Source organism: Magallana gigas, chromosome 3 (genome assembly GCF_963853765.1).
Source record: "Magallana gigas chromosome 3, xbMagGiga1.1, whole genome shotgun sequence".
Classification (NCBI taxonomy): Eukaryota; Metazoa; Mollusca; class Bivalvia; order Ostreida; family Ostreidae; genus Magallana; species Magallana gigas.
Window position 1 is genome coordinate 54643626 of NC_088855.1, and position 19789 is coordinate 54663414.

The following is a 19789-nucleotide window of genomic DNA, read 5'->3' on the forward strand; positions in this document are numbered from 1 at the left end:
GGCGTGAAAATAGACAAAAAAGGAAATATACGCCCATTCCAATCTGTTCCGTTGAATACCAATATCCACACGGGTAATGGTAGTTTGCGGAACGGAACGAAACCTGAATCTTAAAAATAAGTCAAGTACTAGTACTGCTGACATTGTAATTTTAAAAATGTTATGCTTGGAAATGTGTTTCGTTTGTTTTAAAGCTCTAACTAATAAAGAATATTCATTTGCTAGCTTAAACTAGTTAGTAAGTTCTGCCGTGAAAAACTTGTAATCTGTTAATTTTACAGTAGTATTATATATACGTATATTTTTCTTTAAATAACGAATTTAAACAATAAAATTAAAGATCAATCTTACTTTGAAATGTAATGAATAAAAACAAAATTGCTCATTTTTTTGAAAAATTCTATTTTCCCATTTGATTACCCTTTCCTGGTTCCGTTCTGTTCCACAAAGTTTCAATAGCCCATGGATACATTTGGGTAAGCTTACCGTTTCTATGTATATATGAAGGCAGAGGGTATCCGTGTTCGCATAACAAAATGATGTTTCAACTTAAAGTAGTGGAGCGTGTACATCATGGAACAGAGAACTGACCGACAGCGAAGACTTGTTCACATCACGTTATTCAGTTTAGACATAACGTAATAAACTTATGACATCAAGTTATAAAGTGTTGACATAATAAAATGATATATTTACACCATGTAATAAAGTGTTGATAAAATGTAGGGATGGAATCGCAATATGTACTGCAGTGTTGATATAATGTAAGGATATATTGATAGCATGTAATAAAATGTTGACATAATGTAAGGATACATTTGCCCCATGTAATACAGTGTCGAAATAATGTCATGATGTATTGACCTTTGGTTGTACAATGTTGGCATAACGTAAGGATGATTTTACATCACAACGTAAAAAGTTGACATCATGTAAAGACAAGTTAACTTCACCTAACGTGCGTTTGACATCACGTAATAACGATTTGACCAAATGTAAAGATATATTCACACCACGTAATGGACTTTGACATAGAGTAATGATAATTTGACATAATGTATCTATAGTTTTATGCTATAAGGCAGCGATGGCGTTCCATACGAATCAATATTTTGTACTTTATTTCGACATAGGTAGTCTTAATATGAAGATGGACATTTTAAAGAGACAACCCGTAACTTGACTCTTTGTGTTAACAAACTTTAAACAAAAACACATATACATGTAGAAGTTTTTTGGCCCATACATCATTTAAATAATTAGGGTGTACCAAAGGCGTTATTCTATTAGTCCCCGCAAGACACAATAATTTTAATTGAACATAGCTTTTTGGCTGTTATCCAAGACTAAACATTGGCTCATTGTTTATGTGTAAAAATGAAGGTAAACATTTAGAATTAAACGGTGCTCAATGGGAGCAAATATTGATGAACCTTATTGACAAATCTGTGAATGGAATTAATAGTCATTTGCGTAGGAATCTTGCGTCAATTTCAAACTGCATACACAAACTGTCTTTGAAGTTCTATAGAGAATCCCTCATGAACAGAAGTAGTGTCCAATCTTTGCCTTGACCAACAACACTATTCTGCAGTAACCGGTCCTTCTCAAAGACTGTACGGGGCCCGGCGTCTCAGATCTAGAGACTAACAAACGTCCGGCGTGCTTTGAGCGTTTTCTATGAGCATACAATTGTGAGGTTGAATCAAATTTGAGTCTGATGCCATAAAGTGGTTCTTCGTACCTTATGCAAGGAATCTGCATATTTTGTAAGTCTGATTACTTACTTTTTATTGCTTTAAGATATATAAAGTGCTTTTTGACAACGAACATGTTCAGATAAATTTAATTCCATATATGTAGAGAGTAACTTTGAGTATAGAAGCTTTATATAATAAATGTATATAGAAAAACTTAAAACTCATCGCTAGAACTATCTATCTATCTATCTATCTATCTATCTATCTATCTATCTATCTATCTATCTATCTATCTATCTATCTATCCTGTCTGTCTGTCTGTATGGTGTTTATAAAAAAAAAAAAACTTGCTCAATAAAGATCAGCGCCTCCTCGGGTTTACAACTTAACAATTCAAATCTCTGTAGGAAAACGACCACAGGAATTTAAAACGGTTGCGTTAATGAAGTGGGAGACCGATGTTAGTGGCATTGATCTCTGCAATCGATGGTTTAAGTCTTTTATATCAGCGTCTACAGACAAAACTTCATTACGGTTTTGTCGATATACTTGGCCCCTGACTTCAGTACACAGCCAACTTGTGTTTTTCCACGGCTAACACCCCTCCCATCACGCCAGTGGAGTCTTGTTATTTATTCGCTACCGGATTGTCGTATTTTCCCCTCTTCTTATTGCCGGATTGTCGTTTTTTACCGGATTGTCGTTTTCCCTTCGTCTTTTCATCGCCCTTTTTCCCTTCGTTTTATTATCGGATTGTCGTTTTTCCTTTCGTCTTATTACTGGATTGCCGTTTTTACCTGATTGTCGTTTTTCCCTTCGTCATATTGCCTGATTGTCGTTCTTTTTACCGGATTGACGTTGTTTCCTTCGTCTTACTACCGCTTTTCCCTTCGTCTTATTACTAACTAGTTTTTAAAAGAAGTTGTGCAACAATCTCTGATGTACAAATTAAATCCCTTGCTGCTGGATCAAGGTCATTTTTTTTTTATAGTAAAAACATATTATACTTGATATTTGCAAAGCATATACAAATTTATGCAATTTGGGTTTCAAAATTAAAAATGATGATTAATTGTATATGTTGACGCTTACCAGGGATTTAACACTGAATTAGAAATTTCTACCTTTGTTGACATTTGCTCTCTATCTATGCGGGCGGTCAATTATCGGCCCAGTTATATAGGTTATTACATTTCTATGGGACCCAGCTGCCGCAGTCCTGTTGGAGCGTGCCAGTCATCAGATATATATTGTATAAAGTCGTGTGCGGAACTCTTAGTTTAACGCCTGGCATCTCAAGGGAGCCAGAATTACCACCAGCCGATCTTCTAAAATTCTTCATTCATTGCCAGTTCCTGGCCCCTCGACCTTGACGTGCACTTTTACTGGTGTCTTTCAGATTATTTAACTATCAATGGATCGATTGTACACATGAGAGGGTTGATTTTGGGCAGCTAAAAGTGGACAGTGCGGCAGGTAGTCGATTAGATTTATTTTCTGCTAATGATTTGGATATCAAGGTTCGCTACGGCCATCAGAAGAAGACGTGCTAATTTCCAGTGACCATCTGTTTATGGAGGAAATAATACTAGTGATCCTTACATTCTAGCATCAGCCGGTTCTCCAGCTGTTGGGTCGGTGCATGTTATTGCAGTTGTAGGTATACTAGGTCTTAATGCACGGAGATGTCTAGATGATAAGACAACCCCTGCTGAGACCCCCAAACAAATGCTTTCTCCCCCGTCATTGTCGAGGAAAATCTGATACGCTTGTTGATATAATAGAACGCAGCTTTTTCTCTTCGCCGTGCCAAGTTTCTCTCTCATTCCGATTTCTGGAGGCGTCTCGGACTTCATTGCTTCAGTCTAGATCCGCCGCTTTGTTGACTTTGTTTTGTTCTCAAGGAATCGTTCCTGTGTTTTAGGAAACTACAGAAATGGGAGTGGAAAGTATTGAAAATAAACTGGAGGAGCAGGAACCAATGGCCCCTACGGCTTCCATGGAAACAGTGGCTGTCGTCCGGATAATCAAGGTACACCTTCCTACCCTGTCCGTGTGTTTGTGTGGGTGAATGTTTGGGTTATTGTAGTCTACGTTATATATTAATGGCCATTAGCCTCACCTCTACATAACCCGCGCGGAATGGCGATAATACCTGGTGCTTATTGCACGCGCTTTCTGCATCTCAGACGAGAGCTCGTTATATAGCAGACATTCCGCGATAAACCAGCGGTTGGTCAGTGTAAGAACTTTATATTTAGCTGCTTAAGATCTGTTGGGGGTGGGGGTGTAGTTAAGAAACTGAAGTTGTTCTTCAATATGGTGTATTGTAATGTAACCCACCTGTTGGTGCAGTAAAGGTATTACTTGGATCAAGCAATATCAGCGCCCCGTGTAAGATAACGGGCGGTGTCGACAGTGAACCCCCAGCTGTAGGAAAACCAAAACACGTACATTTACTCTACATCGCTTTGTATTTATTGCAAGACCTTTACTAAAACAGTTAGACGAGAAACCATGAATATGTATTCATTTTCCTATACAGGAATAACCTATTTTGCTACTTGTAATTGGTTTTGTCATTTTAATGACTGGGTCCACCGGATTCTTATAATAGAAATATTGGTATCCATTAATATTTAGTCAATAATTCTATAAATAATTCACCATTAGGCGACTCATCATTGAGTTGTATAATATTGGACTGTAACATTGTTATCATTTCTCCATCTCTGTCGTATTATTGGTGTAACGGTAGATGTCGTACGGTATATCACGATATATATATAATGATAACTGTGTGTGGTCTTTCAGGTGGTTTCCAGCATGTTGCTGGCCGCTAGTCTGCTGTGCAGTGGTCTGTCCATCGCCACCACCTCCTGGATCAAGTCTAACGGGCGACAGGAGGGACTGTGGGCAGACTGCGTGTCCCCCACGGGGGACATCCTGTCCTACGAGTGCAGAGCCAACCAGCCCAGGGGTCAGTATCCATCGTCAATACGCCGTAGGAAGGGGGTTGGGGGGTTGGGCAGGTGCCCCTCCTGGTTCATTAAGCATGTCTACTTGTTCACCACATGAAACAATTTTTTTAAATTTAGATATCTATTATTGAGTTGTGTTAAAGACCAACGAAATTGCGTGCACATATCAGTCAGATGCCCCGTTTAAACCATGCATGCACAGGTTGTATTTAAAAGCTAGTATATATTGTTAACATTAAAGATAAAACGAATAGGCTAGTTTACATTGCTATAAAAGCAATCATCGATTTCTAGTGCTTCAACTCATCGTGAAATTTATTGATACAAAATAAATTTTGCAAAGCATGTTGAAATGTTAACTCCCTTGTATGGAGATCAATGTACAGATGTCTAAAGAAAACATTCCACATTATTCAAACTGATACATAACCACAGATGTTTTTGACGTAATGTTAATAGCCAATGTTCTGACAGCGAAGTCTCCGTATTTTACGCGAATAAATAAGAAGTATATATCGACTTGCTAACATAAATTCCTTTACCAATCAAGAGAGATATAAAGTCCTATCATAGTATGCGAATAAGATTATTTGTTGAGTATATGTACAAGCCGTAGAGAAGAGACATTGACAATTACAGATGATTCTTGTATATTAAAAAAAAATCGAAAATGCATATTGTGTGATAGTATTTTTAAAAAGAATGTGAACATTCACTGCAGCTGTTTTCTGCTACACTGTACATGCATGTCTAAAACATCTGCCACACATCCTGTTGGAATCTAAATCAATGGATCCTGTCTCAAGTTTATTACTGAGTATATCTAACCTATATTTAAACAAAATTAGGAAAATGTATTGCTCTCTCTGTAGTGCCTGATTTGGCTCTAGAGGGGCAGTGAGGGCGGGGTGTTTTAACATATAGACTGGTGTAAGCTTAAGGCAGCATATAAACCACTCTGTTTTCAAGAACTGCTGTTAATGTGTCATAATGAAATCACTGTATCTACAGTCAAGATTTGTATCTCCTCCAAGAAACAAGTCGATGGGTGATAGAAGTAATGGCATTCAATGAAATGTCAAAACATACTTATTGTCTTGGTGCGCGCGACGGAACTTTATCTGTAGCCCACGACTCTGCCATAGAAAGACAGAGAGCGGCGGGAGACAGTAGCGATGACAAACACATGTTTCTTCTCCATCGCATTATTTAGGAACAACTCAGAGATGCCTAATTGCTAATTACCTAATTCTGAGGCGAATTCCATAGGAAAGGAAGCAGCCAAATTCAAAGGATTCGAAACCAAGAAATTTACCTTGTATCTTTGTTCTAGAATTTCTGCATCATTTCGCTAAAAGTAATATGGAGTTAATATTCTGTTTGTAGTTTCCTTTGAATTTCTATAAAGCTGTAGACTCTGTTATAGAAACATGGCTTTCAGCCTTTGGACTCTCCGTTCATCTCCAGCAGCATTCCCTGCATAGACCTGCATTAGATGTATGCTCTTGTAGTATTAAAACGCTTTAGATAACACAGGACATCGAGCTAAACCTTACCAATTTAAATCAACGTCCATACGACATAAGAGTATTGTCGAATTTCGAAGTTGACGTGCATTTACAAATCCTTGGTATTTAGATAGGTATTTTTTGTAGAAATATTGGCTACGAGGCATCTCCAATTTGCCACATCTCGACACAGTTAAGGTGTAAGCCTATTTTTGGGCACCATGCGATATGGTGCCGAGCAAATCAAGATACCAAATCGAATTGTAAGCTACTAGTAATTATAAACGGGCAACACTAGTAAAATACACGGGTTAAAACGCAAAGATTAAGCATGTATAGAGAGTTTAGCAAAATTTGAGTACGATGGTTTCAATATGTAAAGATTATTTTCTGTTCATACTTATATAGTATATATATTCATGATGGGAAGCTGCATAAGGTAATTTAAAGTTTACTTTGAGGACTTGTTTGAAAGAAACCACTTTGGTAAAGGTGGTGGCGGGTTAGGATATATGAAAAAAAAATGCTTTACTAAGATATGCATTTAAACTCATTTTATAACTCTGAGTGCTCATGTTGTAAGTCATAGAAAAAACAAACAGTTAAGTATATCAGAACCACAATTGAACTGTAATTGTACTGTTGGAAGAGTATTGTGCTTTCCTTTTGTTCTGTATGTACATGTATTCAGCGTAACGTTACAGGCACAATATAAACGTTGTTTCTGCGATCAAAATTCTATCCCTTAGTTTGTATACGTATATTACCATACGTACTTTTGGGGTAACAATTCATTATATAGAGTGGTCGATAGGTGGTCGAGTAGCTGTTTTTTGATTTGAAAATAATTCATTGTGTAAATAACCGTAAGTGAAGTAGTTGCAGACATTGCCTGTGTAAGCTTTCTCCAAAAGGTACAAGGTAGATACAATTAATACATATTATGTAATTATAAATGCAACTTTAAACTTGTCTCTTAATACATGAAACTGTCTATTATGCCTATAAAAAGAAGAAGAAATATGAATGATAGATACATACCAGAAAGATAAAAAAACAAATAATCTAAATAGGCACCCAAAAAAACCCCCCAAAACAAAAACCAATATAGATATGTACGGTGTTTTATTACATAATTATAGTTGAATCATTTAGTTTTTACTATCCTCTACAGTTGTATATACTATATGTGTACAACATCAAAATAGACAGTATTTTCAGCATAAGAAACGTCGTTATCTCCGGACCTCAATAAATCTAGGGTTATAGGTTTTGTATGCCTTAATTTGGTATACAGTAATTAAACTTAAGTATATCTTCCCTCGGCATATTTAGGACACTAAAAGAAGAATGATTTCGTATTGTAGGATGGCTGGATGCCTGTCGGATTCTGATCTGTGTCGCCTTTACTCTGAACTTCATTGGATTTATCATGGCTACTTACGGAATACAGACCACGAACTTTGGGATGAAATACAAATACTACAACATCTCAATTATCGTTCTGTTTCTCGCAGGTAAGAGACAGTGTAACTTCTATTGTAATCGGGAAATAGAGTAAATTCTATTGTAATCAGGTAAGATTGTAACTTCTATTGTAATCAGGTTGAAGTGTTAATTCTATTGTAATCAGGTTAGAGTGTAACTTTTATATAATGTATTATCAGGTTAAAGTGTAACTTCTATTGTAACCGGGTTAGAGTGTAACTTCTATTGTAATCAGATTAGAGTGTAATTTCTATTGTAACCAGGTAAGATTGAAACTTTTATTGTAATCAGGTAAGAGTGTAACTCCTATTCTAATAATGTTAGAGTGTAACTTCTATTGTATTAACTTTTATATATTATCAGGTTTGAGTATAACTTCTATTGTAACCGGGTTAGGGTGTAACTTCTATTGTAATCAGGTTAGAGAGTAATTTCTATTGTAATCGTCAGTAACAGGCTAGTTTCAGTTTTCATAACTTATAATTAAAGCACTCAATCTGACGGAATGAATCTTTCAGAACTGGTAAATTAAATTCCCCAGCAATATATCACGTATGTATTTATTTATATATTTATTTATTCATTCATTTATTTATTTCAGTAATTCCTGAGTTGATTGCTGTGATCATGTTTCCTGTTAAATACAACGAGGAACTCAATGGAGCCGAGTGGTACGTGGGTTGGTCCTATGTGGCCGCTGTTTTGTCCGCCATTTTGGTTCTTATAGCTGCCATTTTACTGTTGATTGATCGAGGAGCGGACGAATCTCTGATCAGAGAAAAGACATGTTACTATAATGACGAGTCGATAGAGGAAACCCTCGAGTAATTTCTCCGTGACCCAGAGGAAAAGGTCAGTTATCCGCCCGTGGGCGGATCTATACGTTCCGGGAGCGTTAACCGTGTGTTCGAATGATTACTCATTTAAGGTTGGTTTCCTCCTCCCCTTTCCAAAGATGACGTCACTGTCGCTGTCCTACCTCAGACTCAGGTGCGAACCCGTAAACCCGCAGGTATATTATGTCACGTTTCTGTTATAAAATGAGATACAAGGATATAATGTCCAAGTGCCACCGCATCAACGAGAGTTCCCTTCATTTATCCGCGTTCTCTGAAATAGGATAGGACCCATTTTCACAGTTCAAAACTGCAATGCTACCACCTTCCATCATACTCGGATGTAGCTAGATGGTATGCGTGTATATGGAGTTTAATGATGGTGAAAGACGTTCTAAATTATTGGGAAATGAGGAAAGACTGTTTCACTGCATTGAACTGGTGTGAATTGTGATTTGATATTTCAGAATGTTGGGTGATTCGTGTAGATATTTTTTTCATGGGTATTTTGTGGTCAGCAACTATATTTTGTATTAAATCTCTATAAAATAAATTATTTAAAAACCTCTGTATTTATACTTCTTTAATAATTTAAGTAACCCTTTTCAGAGTTATTCTCCTTCCATTTTTTGTGCAATTGTGTAGAGCAGGCTCAGGGGCCATACAACTTTGACACACTTCTATCACATCCCAAACTCGCTTAATTATACAGAGGTAAAATAAGAATAGAACAAAACACCAGAGTTCATCCAAGTTCTATATAAACTAGACAATGAGTTGAATCCTAGACTCAGATTAAACAATGAATGATGACAAACAAACTACATTTATATTACTATATAATGCCTTATAATTTTTTTCTTAGATTTAAAAATTTTGATTATTTTAAACTAAACTGATAACAAGTATGGTGATAACATACACAAGGTTCTTCTATAGCATCAATGGCAAAAATTCATATTTTGACCCATTTAAGCAATTTAAAGATACAACATAAAGTTTTAAAAAATATAAATTAGACAGACAGTTCTTTTTAAAAAAAAATTTTCAGCGAGATTTTCTATAACAAATCTATTTTCATATGCAGTCAGTATACCCAGTAGTTATATGTAACAACCAGCAAATAGAAAGGTGAACATTTGCAAGATAATATCAAGACTTGAAAAAATATTGAATAATTCTGGTGCATATCATTAAATTTTATTATCAAAACATACATAATTACATGTATTAATATATGGCATTTACAGTCTATAATAAATATTTGCTCTATAAGTCCTCACTTCTGCCTAGATCTAAGGTAACTATTGCTTTCCCACACTCGATTATGTCTGTACAGATCAAAGGCCGACATTGGGGAGGCAGTGACTAGGGGCTCAGAGGGGGTGGAGAGCCCAGGGGTGGACAACTCCGGTGTCTCTCGTTGGAATTCTGTGGAGAAAAACTCCATCAAGTCAGGTTCCCGAGTCTTACTCTAAAATATAAAAAAAATATTTAATAACACCAAGGGAAAGATGAATGGAAAGCTTTATTTAATTACATATTTGTTCATGCATGTGAAACCAGTGGATGTTTCATGTGATGTCTTGTTTTGACATAAAAAGAAGTAGAAAGAAATAGTAAAATATTCCCAAAAATGATTTGCTTTTGGGTATGATCTGACTCATCCTCCCAAACCTCTGAAAATGATGCACAAACCTTTTAATGCAAATGCTGGATAAAAACAAACAAATCATAAGTACCTTATACAGTAAGGATCTTCATCTTATCGAACAAATTTAAAAATAAAGGAGATTTTTTTTCATTTTTATTTGTCCACAAATTTTATTTGAATTGGGAAGAATTTGCTCTTTCTCATTTTCCTCATCAACTGCTGTGTAAAAAGGCATTTTAAAATATGTTATTTTTCTGTAATCAAGGCAATACATTTTCCCTTTTCATAATTGCTATATATCAATTTGGTAACATTTTTATCCTAATGTGGTAGTAACTGACCCAGTGAATATTTTTTGGTCCTATCTGTAAATAAAAATATATGTCCCATACTCAAGTGTGAATACATGTACCTGGGATATCAAGCCAAAGTGACCAAAATCTTGAACAGAAATAAAAGCTACAAAACAAACAATAATCTAACACAATAAAGCAAGATTGCGGAAGATGCTTTACCTGTGATCTGGCTTTGACTGGTTTGGCTCTGAATGTCTGAGGTTTGTCGATGTCTTCCACTGGGACACTGAGACTAACCAGTCCAGTAAATCGCGGGCTACTGACATTCACTTTAGTCGAGGCCTGGAGAATCAGGACAGAGAGCATTAGAATCAGAATGTTTAAAGGCTAGATGTGATATACATGTATACAGGTGATCTATCTGAGCTCACCTTTTCTCTGATATCTGAGGAGACCGTGTCTGAGATCTGTAACTTTTTATCCAGAGCTTTCACTACATCCACATGGCTTTCCTTGATGCTTTCTATCTCCTTCCTCATCCTCAGCGTACTGTTGTACTCGGGACGCATGAACACATGTTCATACTCCTGAACACTGTCTGCTGCTGGTCCAGAGAATGGGTACGTGTAATCTGACAGGGCTGGATTCTCATTGGTCTCCCTGGTAACACGAACTTTCCTCTTGTTGGCTAGATCTTTTATGTGTTTGGTAGGATCCTCATCTGCTGTCTCTGGTGGCACTCTGGACTTTTTCTTGAGGTTGTCCGTTTTAAGTACAGTGATGACTCTCGCCTCTTTGTTGCTGGAGGTTGATACAATGGGTAGCACAGGTTTAATCCTTGTGTCCTCTGCCTCAGTGATCTCTTGTGCGTGAAGTTTATGGTGGTCCGCTAGTGGGACAAACACTGGTTTATTATTTGCGTTTTGAAGAGTGAACTTCATTGGTTTTGCATTCAACTCTTTCCGGGGCTCTGAATCCTCAAGATTGTCTGAATAATCACAAGGTTTGTAAGATTTGCTAGGCCTTGATGCTATACCCTGACTCAGTATAGAATTATCTGATTCACTGACATCAAACCTCACATTCTGTCTATCATAATTTCTTTCCTGTATTTTCTTCTGTGCAATGCTTTTTTCTGGGGTAACACAGAGATCTGGATCACATCCCACAGGATAGTCAGGTCTGGATGCGGGAACAGGTTTTGTTGGTCTAATTCTTCCTTGTGATTTATCTGGTGTTATACATAGCTGTGGGTCTGGACCAATGAGGTCACTGGTGATTCTCCAGGTAGGGACAGGTGCCTGACACAGCGGAAGAGACTCCTCCGAACTCTGCGAGGTATCCCAACCAGGGGGAGGGAACTCTGCATGAGGTTTACTGGCTGTATTCAACAGTTCATAGTGTGAGACAGCACCATGGCCTTTACCAGGCCCAGGATTCAATGGATAACGATGGGCTAATGGTTCCGTAGGCTGACAGATGAAGTGTGTGGCCATTTCACTATATGCTGTCAAAAACCAGATTTCATACATTCATCATCAAAGTTATTTAATCGAGCAGTTTGTACAATATTTTTAAATTGTAAGACATATATTATAACATGTATTGTAAAATGCAATGTATAACTCAAGTAAAGGGTACTACATTAATATTTAAATTTCTGAATGAACTGTATATTTTATTGACCAATCACTAACTAACCCGCCAAACCAAATACATTGTAGCATTGAACCTACATGCTGTCATTCTTATTACCATTCCTGAAACACTTCTACACCAGCTCTTTCTTGCATGCTTCTTTCATAGTTATTTTACTCAATATTTTTTCACATCATGCAATACTTTACCTTTCTTGCACAATATTTCATCTAAATGCAAGATAAACTGTATTACATCTTTTAATACCCTGGTCATTCTGTTATAAACTAACACATACATCATTGTTGAGTTTTTCAAAAAATTTCTCATAACCTCATACTATATAATCTGGAAAAGTATATTGTACTACAATTTGTAGTCCCTGGTTTTATCAACATGGCAAATATTTTCACTTATCCACTCTGCTCTCTACGACATGTAGATAAATAATACTTAAGGGTGTATTATTCATATATATGTCATAGAGAACACAGCAGGTAAGACGCCTCTGAGCATGTAGGCCAATCAAGTAAATTTAAATCTAATATATTATCTTAAATACTTTTAACTTTTCTACCTTTTTACTAAAGTTTCACTAAAATAAAACCAATATTGTATGCTTTTCCCCTCGATACAAGACACTCTCATATACTGGCTTATACAGTACGAAATTCAAAAGCTTTCCCTACCCTTTATAGGTGTAGTATCTATCATAGTAACAAGAGTTGGAGATATTTCTGCTGGTAAGGCCATCCTTTGAAAAATATTTGTTTGGAATTGCCGCCTGGGGGGTTTCAAGACCCGGGAGGGAAGGAAAGAATTTTTTTTCAAATTTGAAGTTTAACTAATCAAAAATCGGTAAAAATCAAAATCTCTATATAAAAAGGGTTCTTTATTTTTTTGCTTATTGAATTTTATCCTTAAATGAGGCAGGAGGCAATTCCAAACAAACAATAATTTCATTTGGGCCTAAGTAATTCACTGTAAATCTAAACATTACATATAATGTATGAGATCAAGTAAATGCTTAAAAGTTTAAATGAAGATGAAGGGGAAAAGGGTGTAAATGACATGACAAGACTGAAGTTTAATTATTATATCGTTATATAAATTTGTCATTGAGAGAAAAATATAGGCCTAACACATAATCATGTTAATTCGTGGTTAAATTTATTGAACCTAAATAGTACAATTTTAATATTATTAACCCAGTCAGAAATAAAACAAATGTAAAAACAACCAAGATTCACTGTAATAAATGATAGTATAAATTATAAATTAAAATCTATAAGTTAACGTTTATATACAGTATATATTTAATTTTGAAGTCAGACCTTAACTACACTTTAACCCAAAGGATTGTTTACAGTTTAATAATCTTAAATAAGTTATACAATATGCTTATCAAATTGCACTTATGCTTTCATAATAAGATTGTATAATTGTTCGTGAGTTATGACTAATTAAAAAATTTATAATGAGTGCAAGTCAAGTTTTGACTTGCTCAAATTTAGGAACGTACGTTTATACAAATACAAAGTTTATTTCTTAAAATAGAAATGAAAAAATCTAAATCACATCATACTTTTCACTGTATTTAGACTATCAATATCTATTCATACCTTCATGTATCTGGATAAACTTGCAAAATTAATCAAAGAACATTTTTTGTGTTTGTTTCATCCGCCATTATGATACACACGCCTGCGCACAGTGTTGTTTCGTTACAAAACGAAAGTAAGCATTGCGTATGCGCCTTCATAATTGTCCAAGATGTCGACACCGACGGTCATAAAGTTGGGTCCTGTCAGAAGATCATTAGTTCAGCTTATGCAGGTAAATAATTTGATTTGTTGTAAAGAGTTTTTAAATTATTATGTCACACACGGCTACTGCTAAAAAAAATACCAAATTGCTTGCGCATAAGATTGAGAAAAATGTTTACGTAAGTTTTCAAGGTTGTGTAATCAGTGCTAAAAGATGCGTAAATATGATTACTTTGCTATTTAGATCCATATTGTTGTTTGCAATATAATGAAGTGTTATTATGATTTGGACGACTTTAAACACTTTCAATCAATGTATTGATATTGATTAACTCTGTTTATATCGGTTTGAAGGACAAATGCCTATCCCCTACCATTTAATTACAATAAGGAAATTGTATTTTACTGGTTTGTGTAAAAGATCTTAGTTGTGGCCTAGCTTTGTGTTACTGCATTGATCATGAATGATGTAAGCTCTGATTTGTTTATCATAAAAAAATTTGCATCGCCAACAAATAAAGTATTCATTATAATAAAATTCCTATTTACTGATTATTCAGACGATAGCAAGATTTTTGTCCCCTGAAACAGCAACCATTTCCCTTTGGCATCTCTTGTCATGATATAGTTGTTGTTTCAGGCGACAGTAATCTTGCTTTCATCTTCATTGCCATTAAAAAGGTATATAATATGTATCAATACTCACTCCCAATATGTAAATGTAGGCTTATGTAGCACCTCTTGGTAAATTTTTCAATATTCATTTTTACCTCAGGTTTCAAATAATGTCCGTCCATATGAAGGAAAATTCCCAAATATTTCCTTTGAAGTGCCCCCTCCATCAATTTACAGTCAAGTCGTACACAGACCAACTCGTATACAGGTCAACTCGTATACAAAATTTTCCGCATAAAAAACCGAAAGTCAACTCGTATACAAAAATTTCCGCTTGAAAATCTGAAAGTCAACTCGTATACAAAACATAGGGGCTGTAGCTAAATCATTAAGACTAAAATCTATTAGTGGATTTATTATATTCATATACAATGAAATATTGATATGAAAAATTCAAATTCAGCTCCAATATTAATTAGTTTAATTAACCAGTTTGTCTTTTTTAAGTAGGCAATAGATTGCTAGCCGTAAATCAGTCTATTTAATTTTAAATATGTTTTTATTGAATATTACAAAAGTCACATATGTATATATATATATAATTATTTAAAAATATTTCATATGTGACTTTTATATTCACTTTTCATTTTTCACTCATTATATGAATAAACAAATTTTTCACTTATAAATCAGTGGTTTATTACGTACAGTTCGTCGACAGGAAACACACAGGTGTCGTACCATGTTGAAAGAAGTTTGGGAAATGACATATAAAACCGGAGAGTTGGATATAACAAACAAAATAATGAGGAGTATCTTAATTAGCCTTTAAGAAGTCATCTGTTTGGAGAAGTTAGAAACACTGCGTTTGTTGTTTTAACATTTATTGTTTTGACGTGAAGAAATAATTACCAAATGATAATGATTGAATTGACACAATTAATTATCGTTAATTGTTTTGTAATTTCACATCGTTAGCGAGTTTAATGATAATGCACAATTATACATGTATGAATTTTGCAATCTTTGTAATAGTTGATAACATCCATTTCATTCTTATATGTCCTTTTTACGCTGAATTACGGAGGCAATATATAAAGAAATTTTATTACTAGAAACCATGTGTTTTTAAGTTACTTTTACGTTTTGATTCTAACCTTCTGTATACAAGTTGACTTTCAAATTATGGTGATTTTTTGTATACAAGTTGGCTTTCGGTTAAATATACGGGAATTTTTGTATATGAGTTGACTTTCGATTTTGTAACGGGATTTTTTTGTATACGAGTTGACTTTCGGTTAGGTATACGGGAATTTTTTGTATACGAGTTGACTTTCGTTTTTTTATGCGGAAAATTTTGTATACGAGTTGACCTGTATACGAGTTCATCTGTGTACGACTTGACCGGACACCCCTCCATCTTTTCATGTTGAACTTAACTAATCATTATCAAGTCTACAAGGATTTTGCATTGCAAACAACAACAATTTGCTTTAATAGATGACATAACTTATGACAACATAAGAAAACCTTAAGTTTCTACACTTTGTTGGAAAGAAACACAGGATGCATATAATTTTATTTATCCCATTTTTGTAGACAAGATGTGCACAGACATCAGCGGCAACTGCACCAGAGCCAGCCAGAATGAAGAAGTTTGCTGTGTACAGATGGGTAGGTACTGTGTAGGCTATTTGATCAAACTTTCATTTCTATCATCAAATTGTATCTTCATCATCATGATTTACAGATGCTATTAAATGTATCAAAGCTTGTCATCAATGAATTTTAATTCACGTTTTTGCTGGAATACAACTTCCGCTAAATCAAGTACATCACCAAGTGCTAAACATATTTTTATATAAAAAGGTACATTCAGAAATCTGCTTATTAAATCATATGAATGCTTTCTTGTTAAATAATTTCCTCCAAATATCAAACATGCTAAATATACCTAATGCTATATTGTAATGCGTTTACAGTTTATTCCTTCATTAGAAACCTTGTCTTACAAACTAGATAATTTCAGTTGCATCAATAGACTAAGAGAATATTTACACTCGTCTGTTTTATCAGGATCCAGAAAAGCCAGGAGATAAACCCAAGATGCAGACATATGAAGTGGATCTAAACACGTAAGGATTAGTAACAAATTCTGAACTTATTAGGTATTGATTTATCTAAAGTCTAGATTGTACCATCCTAGATTAGGTATAAATTACAATTATTGCTGTTTTTGAGGTCATTACGATGATTTAGCTACCTTAGAAGTACAATATTCACTGAGCCATAAGCAATTGTACTTTGAGGGTAGCTAAATCATCATATTGATCGAAAAAAAATAGAAATAATTATTTTATTATATGATTCACCGATGAATTGATATAGACTTACCGGTATATTAAATCGAGTGTTATCAAGCAATGTTTTAGTTTGAAGCCATTGCCGAAAAAATTGAGAAACGCAATGGAAAATCAAATGTTATATTGACCTCCTAGGTCATGTGCAGGTGAATATAATGTTCTGTTTTTTCGAGATAGTTGGATTTGAGCCAATCAGAGAGCTAGGAATTAATCAATCATATGATAATACATGTTCATCATATTGATTCATTGTATGAATTTATTTATAACAGATGTGGTCCTATGGTCCTTGATGCTCTTATCAAAATTAAGAATGAAATGGACCCCACTCTAACTTTTCGACGATCCTGTCGCGAGGGCATTTGTGGCTCTTGTTCAATGAATATTGGTGGAAGCAACACATTGGCTTGTCTATGGTAGGATATTTTTTTCACCATTTCATGAAATGTTAAATTAGGTTTTGTTCTTACAACAAATTTGTCATTGAGTTTGTTTCATTTACTTTCCAGTAAGATTGATGATAATCTCGGTAAAGCCACCAAAATCTATCCCCTTCCTCACATGTATGTTATCAAAGACTTAGTTCCCGACATGAGCAACTTCTATGCTCAGTACAGATCCATTGAACCGTATCTGAAGAAAAAGGATGGCAGTGACAAGAACATTGGAGACAAGCAGTACCTACAAACCACAGGGGACAGGGCTAAACTGGTACAGGGCTAATACTTATCTATTGAGTACTGTAAATCAATTTTAATTTGTGTGCAAGAACAATTTTTACAAACTTGCATGTTTTCAAAAACATTGTCGTCACACACATTTCTTGCTTCAAACAGGTCATTAACTTTCTGAATTAAAAACTACATAAATTGAAAATTCTCTGTCTAGGTATTGAATCTATTGAACTAATTACATGTTGGATTTTTTACAGACAAGAATTGATTGAATATGTATATGTTTGACAGGACGGTTTATACGAGTGCATCTTGTGTGCTTGCTGTAGTACATCCTGTCCCAGTTACTGGTGGAACTCGGACAAATACCTCGGGCCAGCGGTCCTCATGCAGGCTTACAGGTAACGAAGAGGTCTCTTGCTAACCTAAAATTAATGTTAACTGGATTCTTTATTGAAGTTGATAGTCCTGTCAGTGACTTGTGCCACTATAGTTCATATATACCTGTATATACTGAAGTACTCTCAATATTTTGTAGATGGATGGTGGATTCACGTGACGACTACACCAGCGAACGGTTGTTCCAAATGGAGGACAGATTTTCTGTATATCGATGCCACACCATTATGAACTGCACAAAGACTTGTCCAAAGGTTGGTTTTACCTGTCATTTTCAAAAAATGTTTTATTATTATTTCCTTATCAGTAAAAGGTTCAGATCTGATTTTTTTCTACTTTATATAGGGACTAAATCCAGGACTTGCCATTGGAGAGATCAAGAAAATGTTGGCCAAATACAACAGCAAGGAAGCAAAACAACTGGCCCAGGCCTAACTCTTGTACTCTGTGTGTAGGGAAATGTCTGCAGAGTCAGACAAAACTGACTGAAACAATTTGAACACTAGCAAAACTCGGAAGGAGATGTCTTGTGTAATGCTTTTATATCTTAATCTTAGCATTTTCTCTGGTAAATTTTGTGAAACTTTTTAATATATTTGATAAATCTTCGATGTTTGTGGCAGAGAATATACCTCACAGCTGATTAATTCATTAACTATTGTACACATAACCTGTTTAAGATTTTATTTCTGTGTACAATGAGTTTGCTTGTTTATCTTTTTATTGTATCAAGGACAATAAATTTGTTACCTAGAATGTTTTGTTGACTTGCATCATTTCAAAGTGATTGACATGAATTTCATTTACTGGAATGCCGATTCACAGGGTCATGAACAACAGCGTTCACATTAACTGCAGATTTGTAGCTCTATTGTTGAAAAAATTTGGATAGACAAACCAGAGCTACAGATCTGCAGCTACACTTCACATCTACATATTTCATGAAGCGCATTAATTTTCTAGAAGAATGAGCAGTGCAGTTCCTTTTACTGAGGTACTTCATAACTTCATGAAATTGCAAATGCGAGTCATTTTGTATATTGATGTCGGAGAAAGATAATTGTAGTTCCATAATGAAATTAAAAATTGAAGAAAGGTAAGGGCTATATCAGAGGGTTGATTTCAGTCTACTAGGTTTTCTACCAAATGTTCAACAAGATGCTCAAGTGTTCTGTGTAAATCATAGATTACACAGCATATTGTGTATACGTGTGTAAATTTCTCAATCTGCAGGAAATATCAACATTATAACTGAATGCTCCAGTAACTTAATACATTTCTATGTTGTGACATTAACAAGCAACACCATAAGCAGGCTGCATGATTTATTAAAAATATCAACAAAATAGTAATACACAAACCCGCTCTCAAGACAGAAAGCTCTGCAAATCTCGCAAGATGCAAGTGTAGTGGAACCAAACAAAGGCACTGGTAGATACAGGTAGGATAGGCAGTCCTATGGACACTTAAAGTGCTTGACATTTTGCAAAATATTAAAACAAAATTCAATATCATTGAAGTATTGAGCTGGTACTGAGAAAGAAACTGAGAGAGAAAGAATTCTCCTGAGAATAATAACAGGAACAAAATAAACATTGGTTCTTAAACTCAACAATAAACAATTGTGTATACAAATTGAAATGAATTTCAGCTATAATTTATTTAATTTATGACAGCATCATAATGTTCATACATGTACCATGTAACCATCTCTTTGATATGAAGTATCTCTTTAATATGAAATATCTGAAGATGCTGATAGAAAGAAGGCTGGCATATAGCACTTTAAATACCCGTACATGTATTCTGAAAAACTTGAAAAATATGAAATGTTCACAAGCTTGAGTCAATCTGAATACAAGAAAAATACT

The 19789-nt window shown here is 34.9% G+C and overlaps 3 protein-coding genes across 4 annotated transcripts; 2 read left to right on the top strand and 1 right to left on the bottom strand.

Moving 5' to 3' along the window:
* The first annotated feature begins 1534 nt into the window (after positions 1 to 1534).
* On the top strand, positions 1535 to 9081 carry LOC105341262 (p53 apoptosis effector related to PMP-22). 2 transcript variants are annotated; one of them, XM_020072499.3, is made up of 5 exons: positions 1535 to 1769; positions 3625 to 3732; positions 4515 to 4680; positions 7557 to 7706; positions 8279 to 9081. In XM_020072499.3, the coding sequence occupies exons 2-5, from the start codon at positions 3637 to 3639 to the stop codon at positions 8503 to 8505; spliced, it is 639 nt and encodes a 212-aa protein (XP_019928058.1). In that variant the 5' UTR covers positions 1535 to 1769; positions 3625 to 3636; the 3' UTR covers positions 8506 to 9081. The 2 variants fall into 2 exon arrangements, with proteins under 2 accessions (XP_019928058.1, XP_019928059.1); XM_020072500.3 differs by lacking the exon at positions 1535 to 1769 and adding an exon at positions 2802 to 3356.
* Positions 9082 to 9691: 610 nt separating this feature from the next.
* On the bottom strand, positions 9692 to 13851 carry LOC105341255 (uncharacterized). The gene is made up of 4 exons (XM_011447685.4): positions 13724 to 13851; positions 10895 to 11970; positions 10683 to 10805; positions 9692 to 9987 (listed from the first exon to the last, which is right to left on the bottom strand). Exons 2-4 carry the CDS (start codon positions 11957 to 11959, stop codon positions 9793 to 9795), a joined length of 1383 nt encoding a protein of 460 aa, XP_011445987.2. The 5' UTR covers positions 11960 to 11970; positions 13724 to 13851; the 3' UTR covers positions 9692 to 9792.
* LOC105341248 (succinate dehydrogenase [ubiquinone] iron-sulfur subunit, mitochondrial) lies at positions 13797 to 18674 on the top strand. The gene is made up of 8 exons (XM_011447673.4): positions 13797 to 13937; positions 16082 to 16156; positions 16559 to 16617; positions 17118 to 17261; positions 17355 to 17556; positions 17811 to 17920; positions 18058 to 18172; positions 18264 to 18674. The coding sequence occupies exons 1-8, from the start codon at positions 13875 to 13877 to the stop codon at positions 18351 to 18353; spliced, it is 858 nt and encodes a 285-aa protein (XP_011445975.2). The 5' UTR covers positions 13797 to 13874; the 3' UTR covers positions 18354 to 18674.
* Positions 18675 to 19789: the final 1115 nt, after the last annotated feature.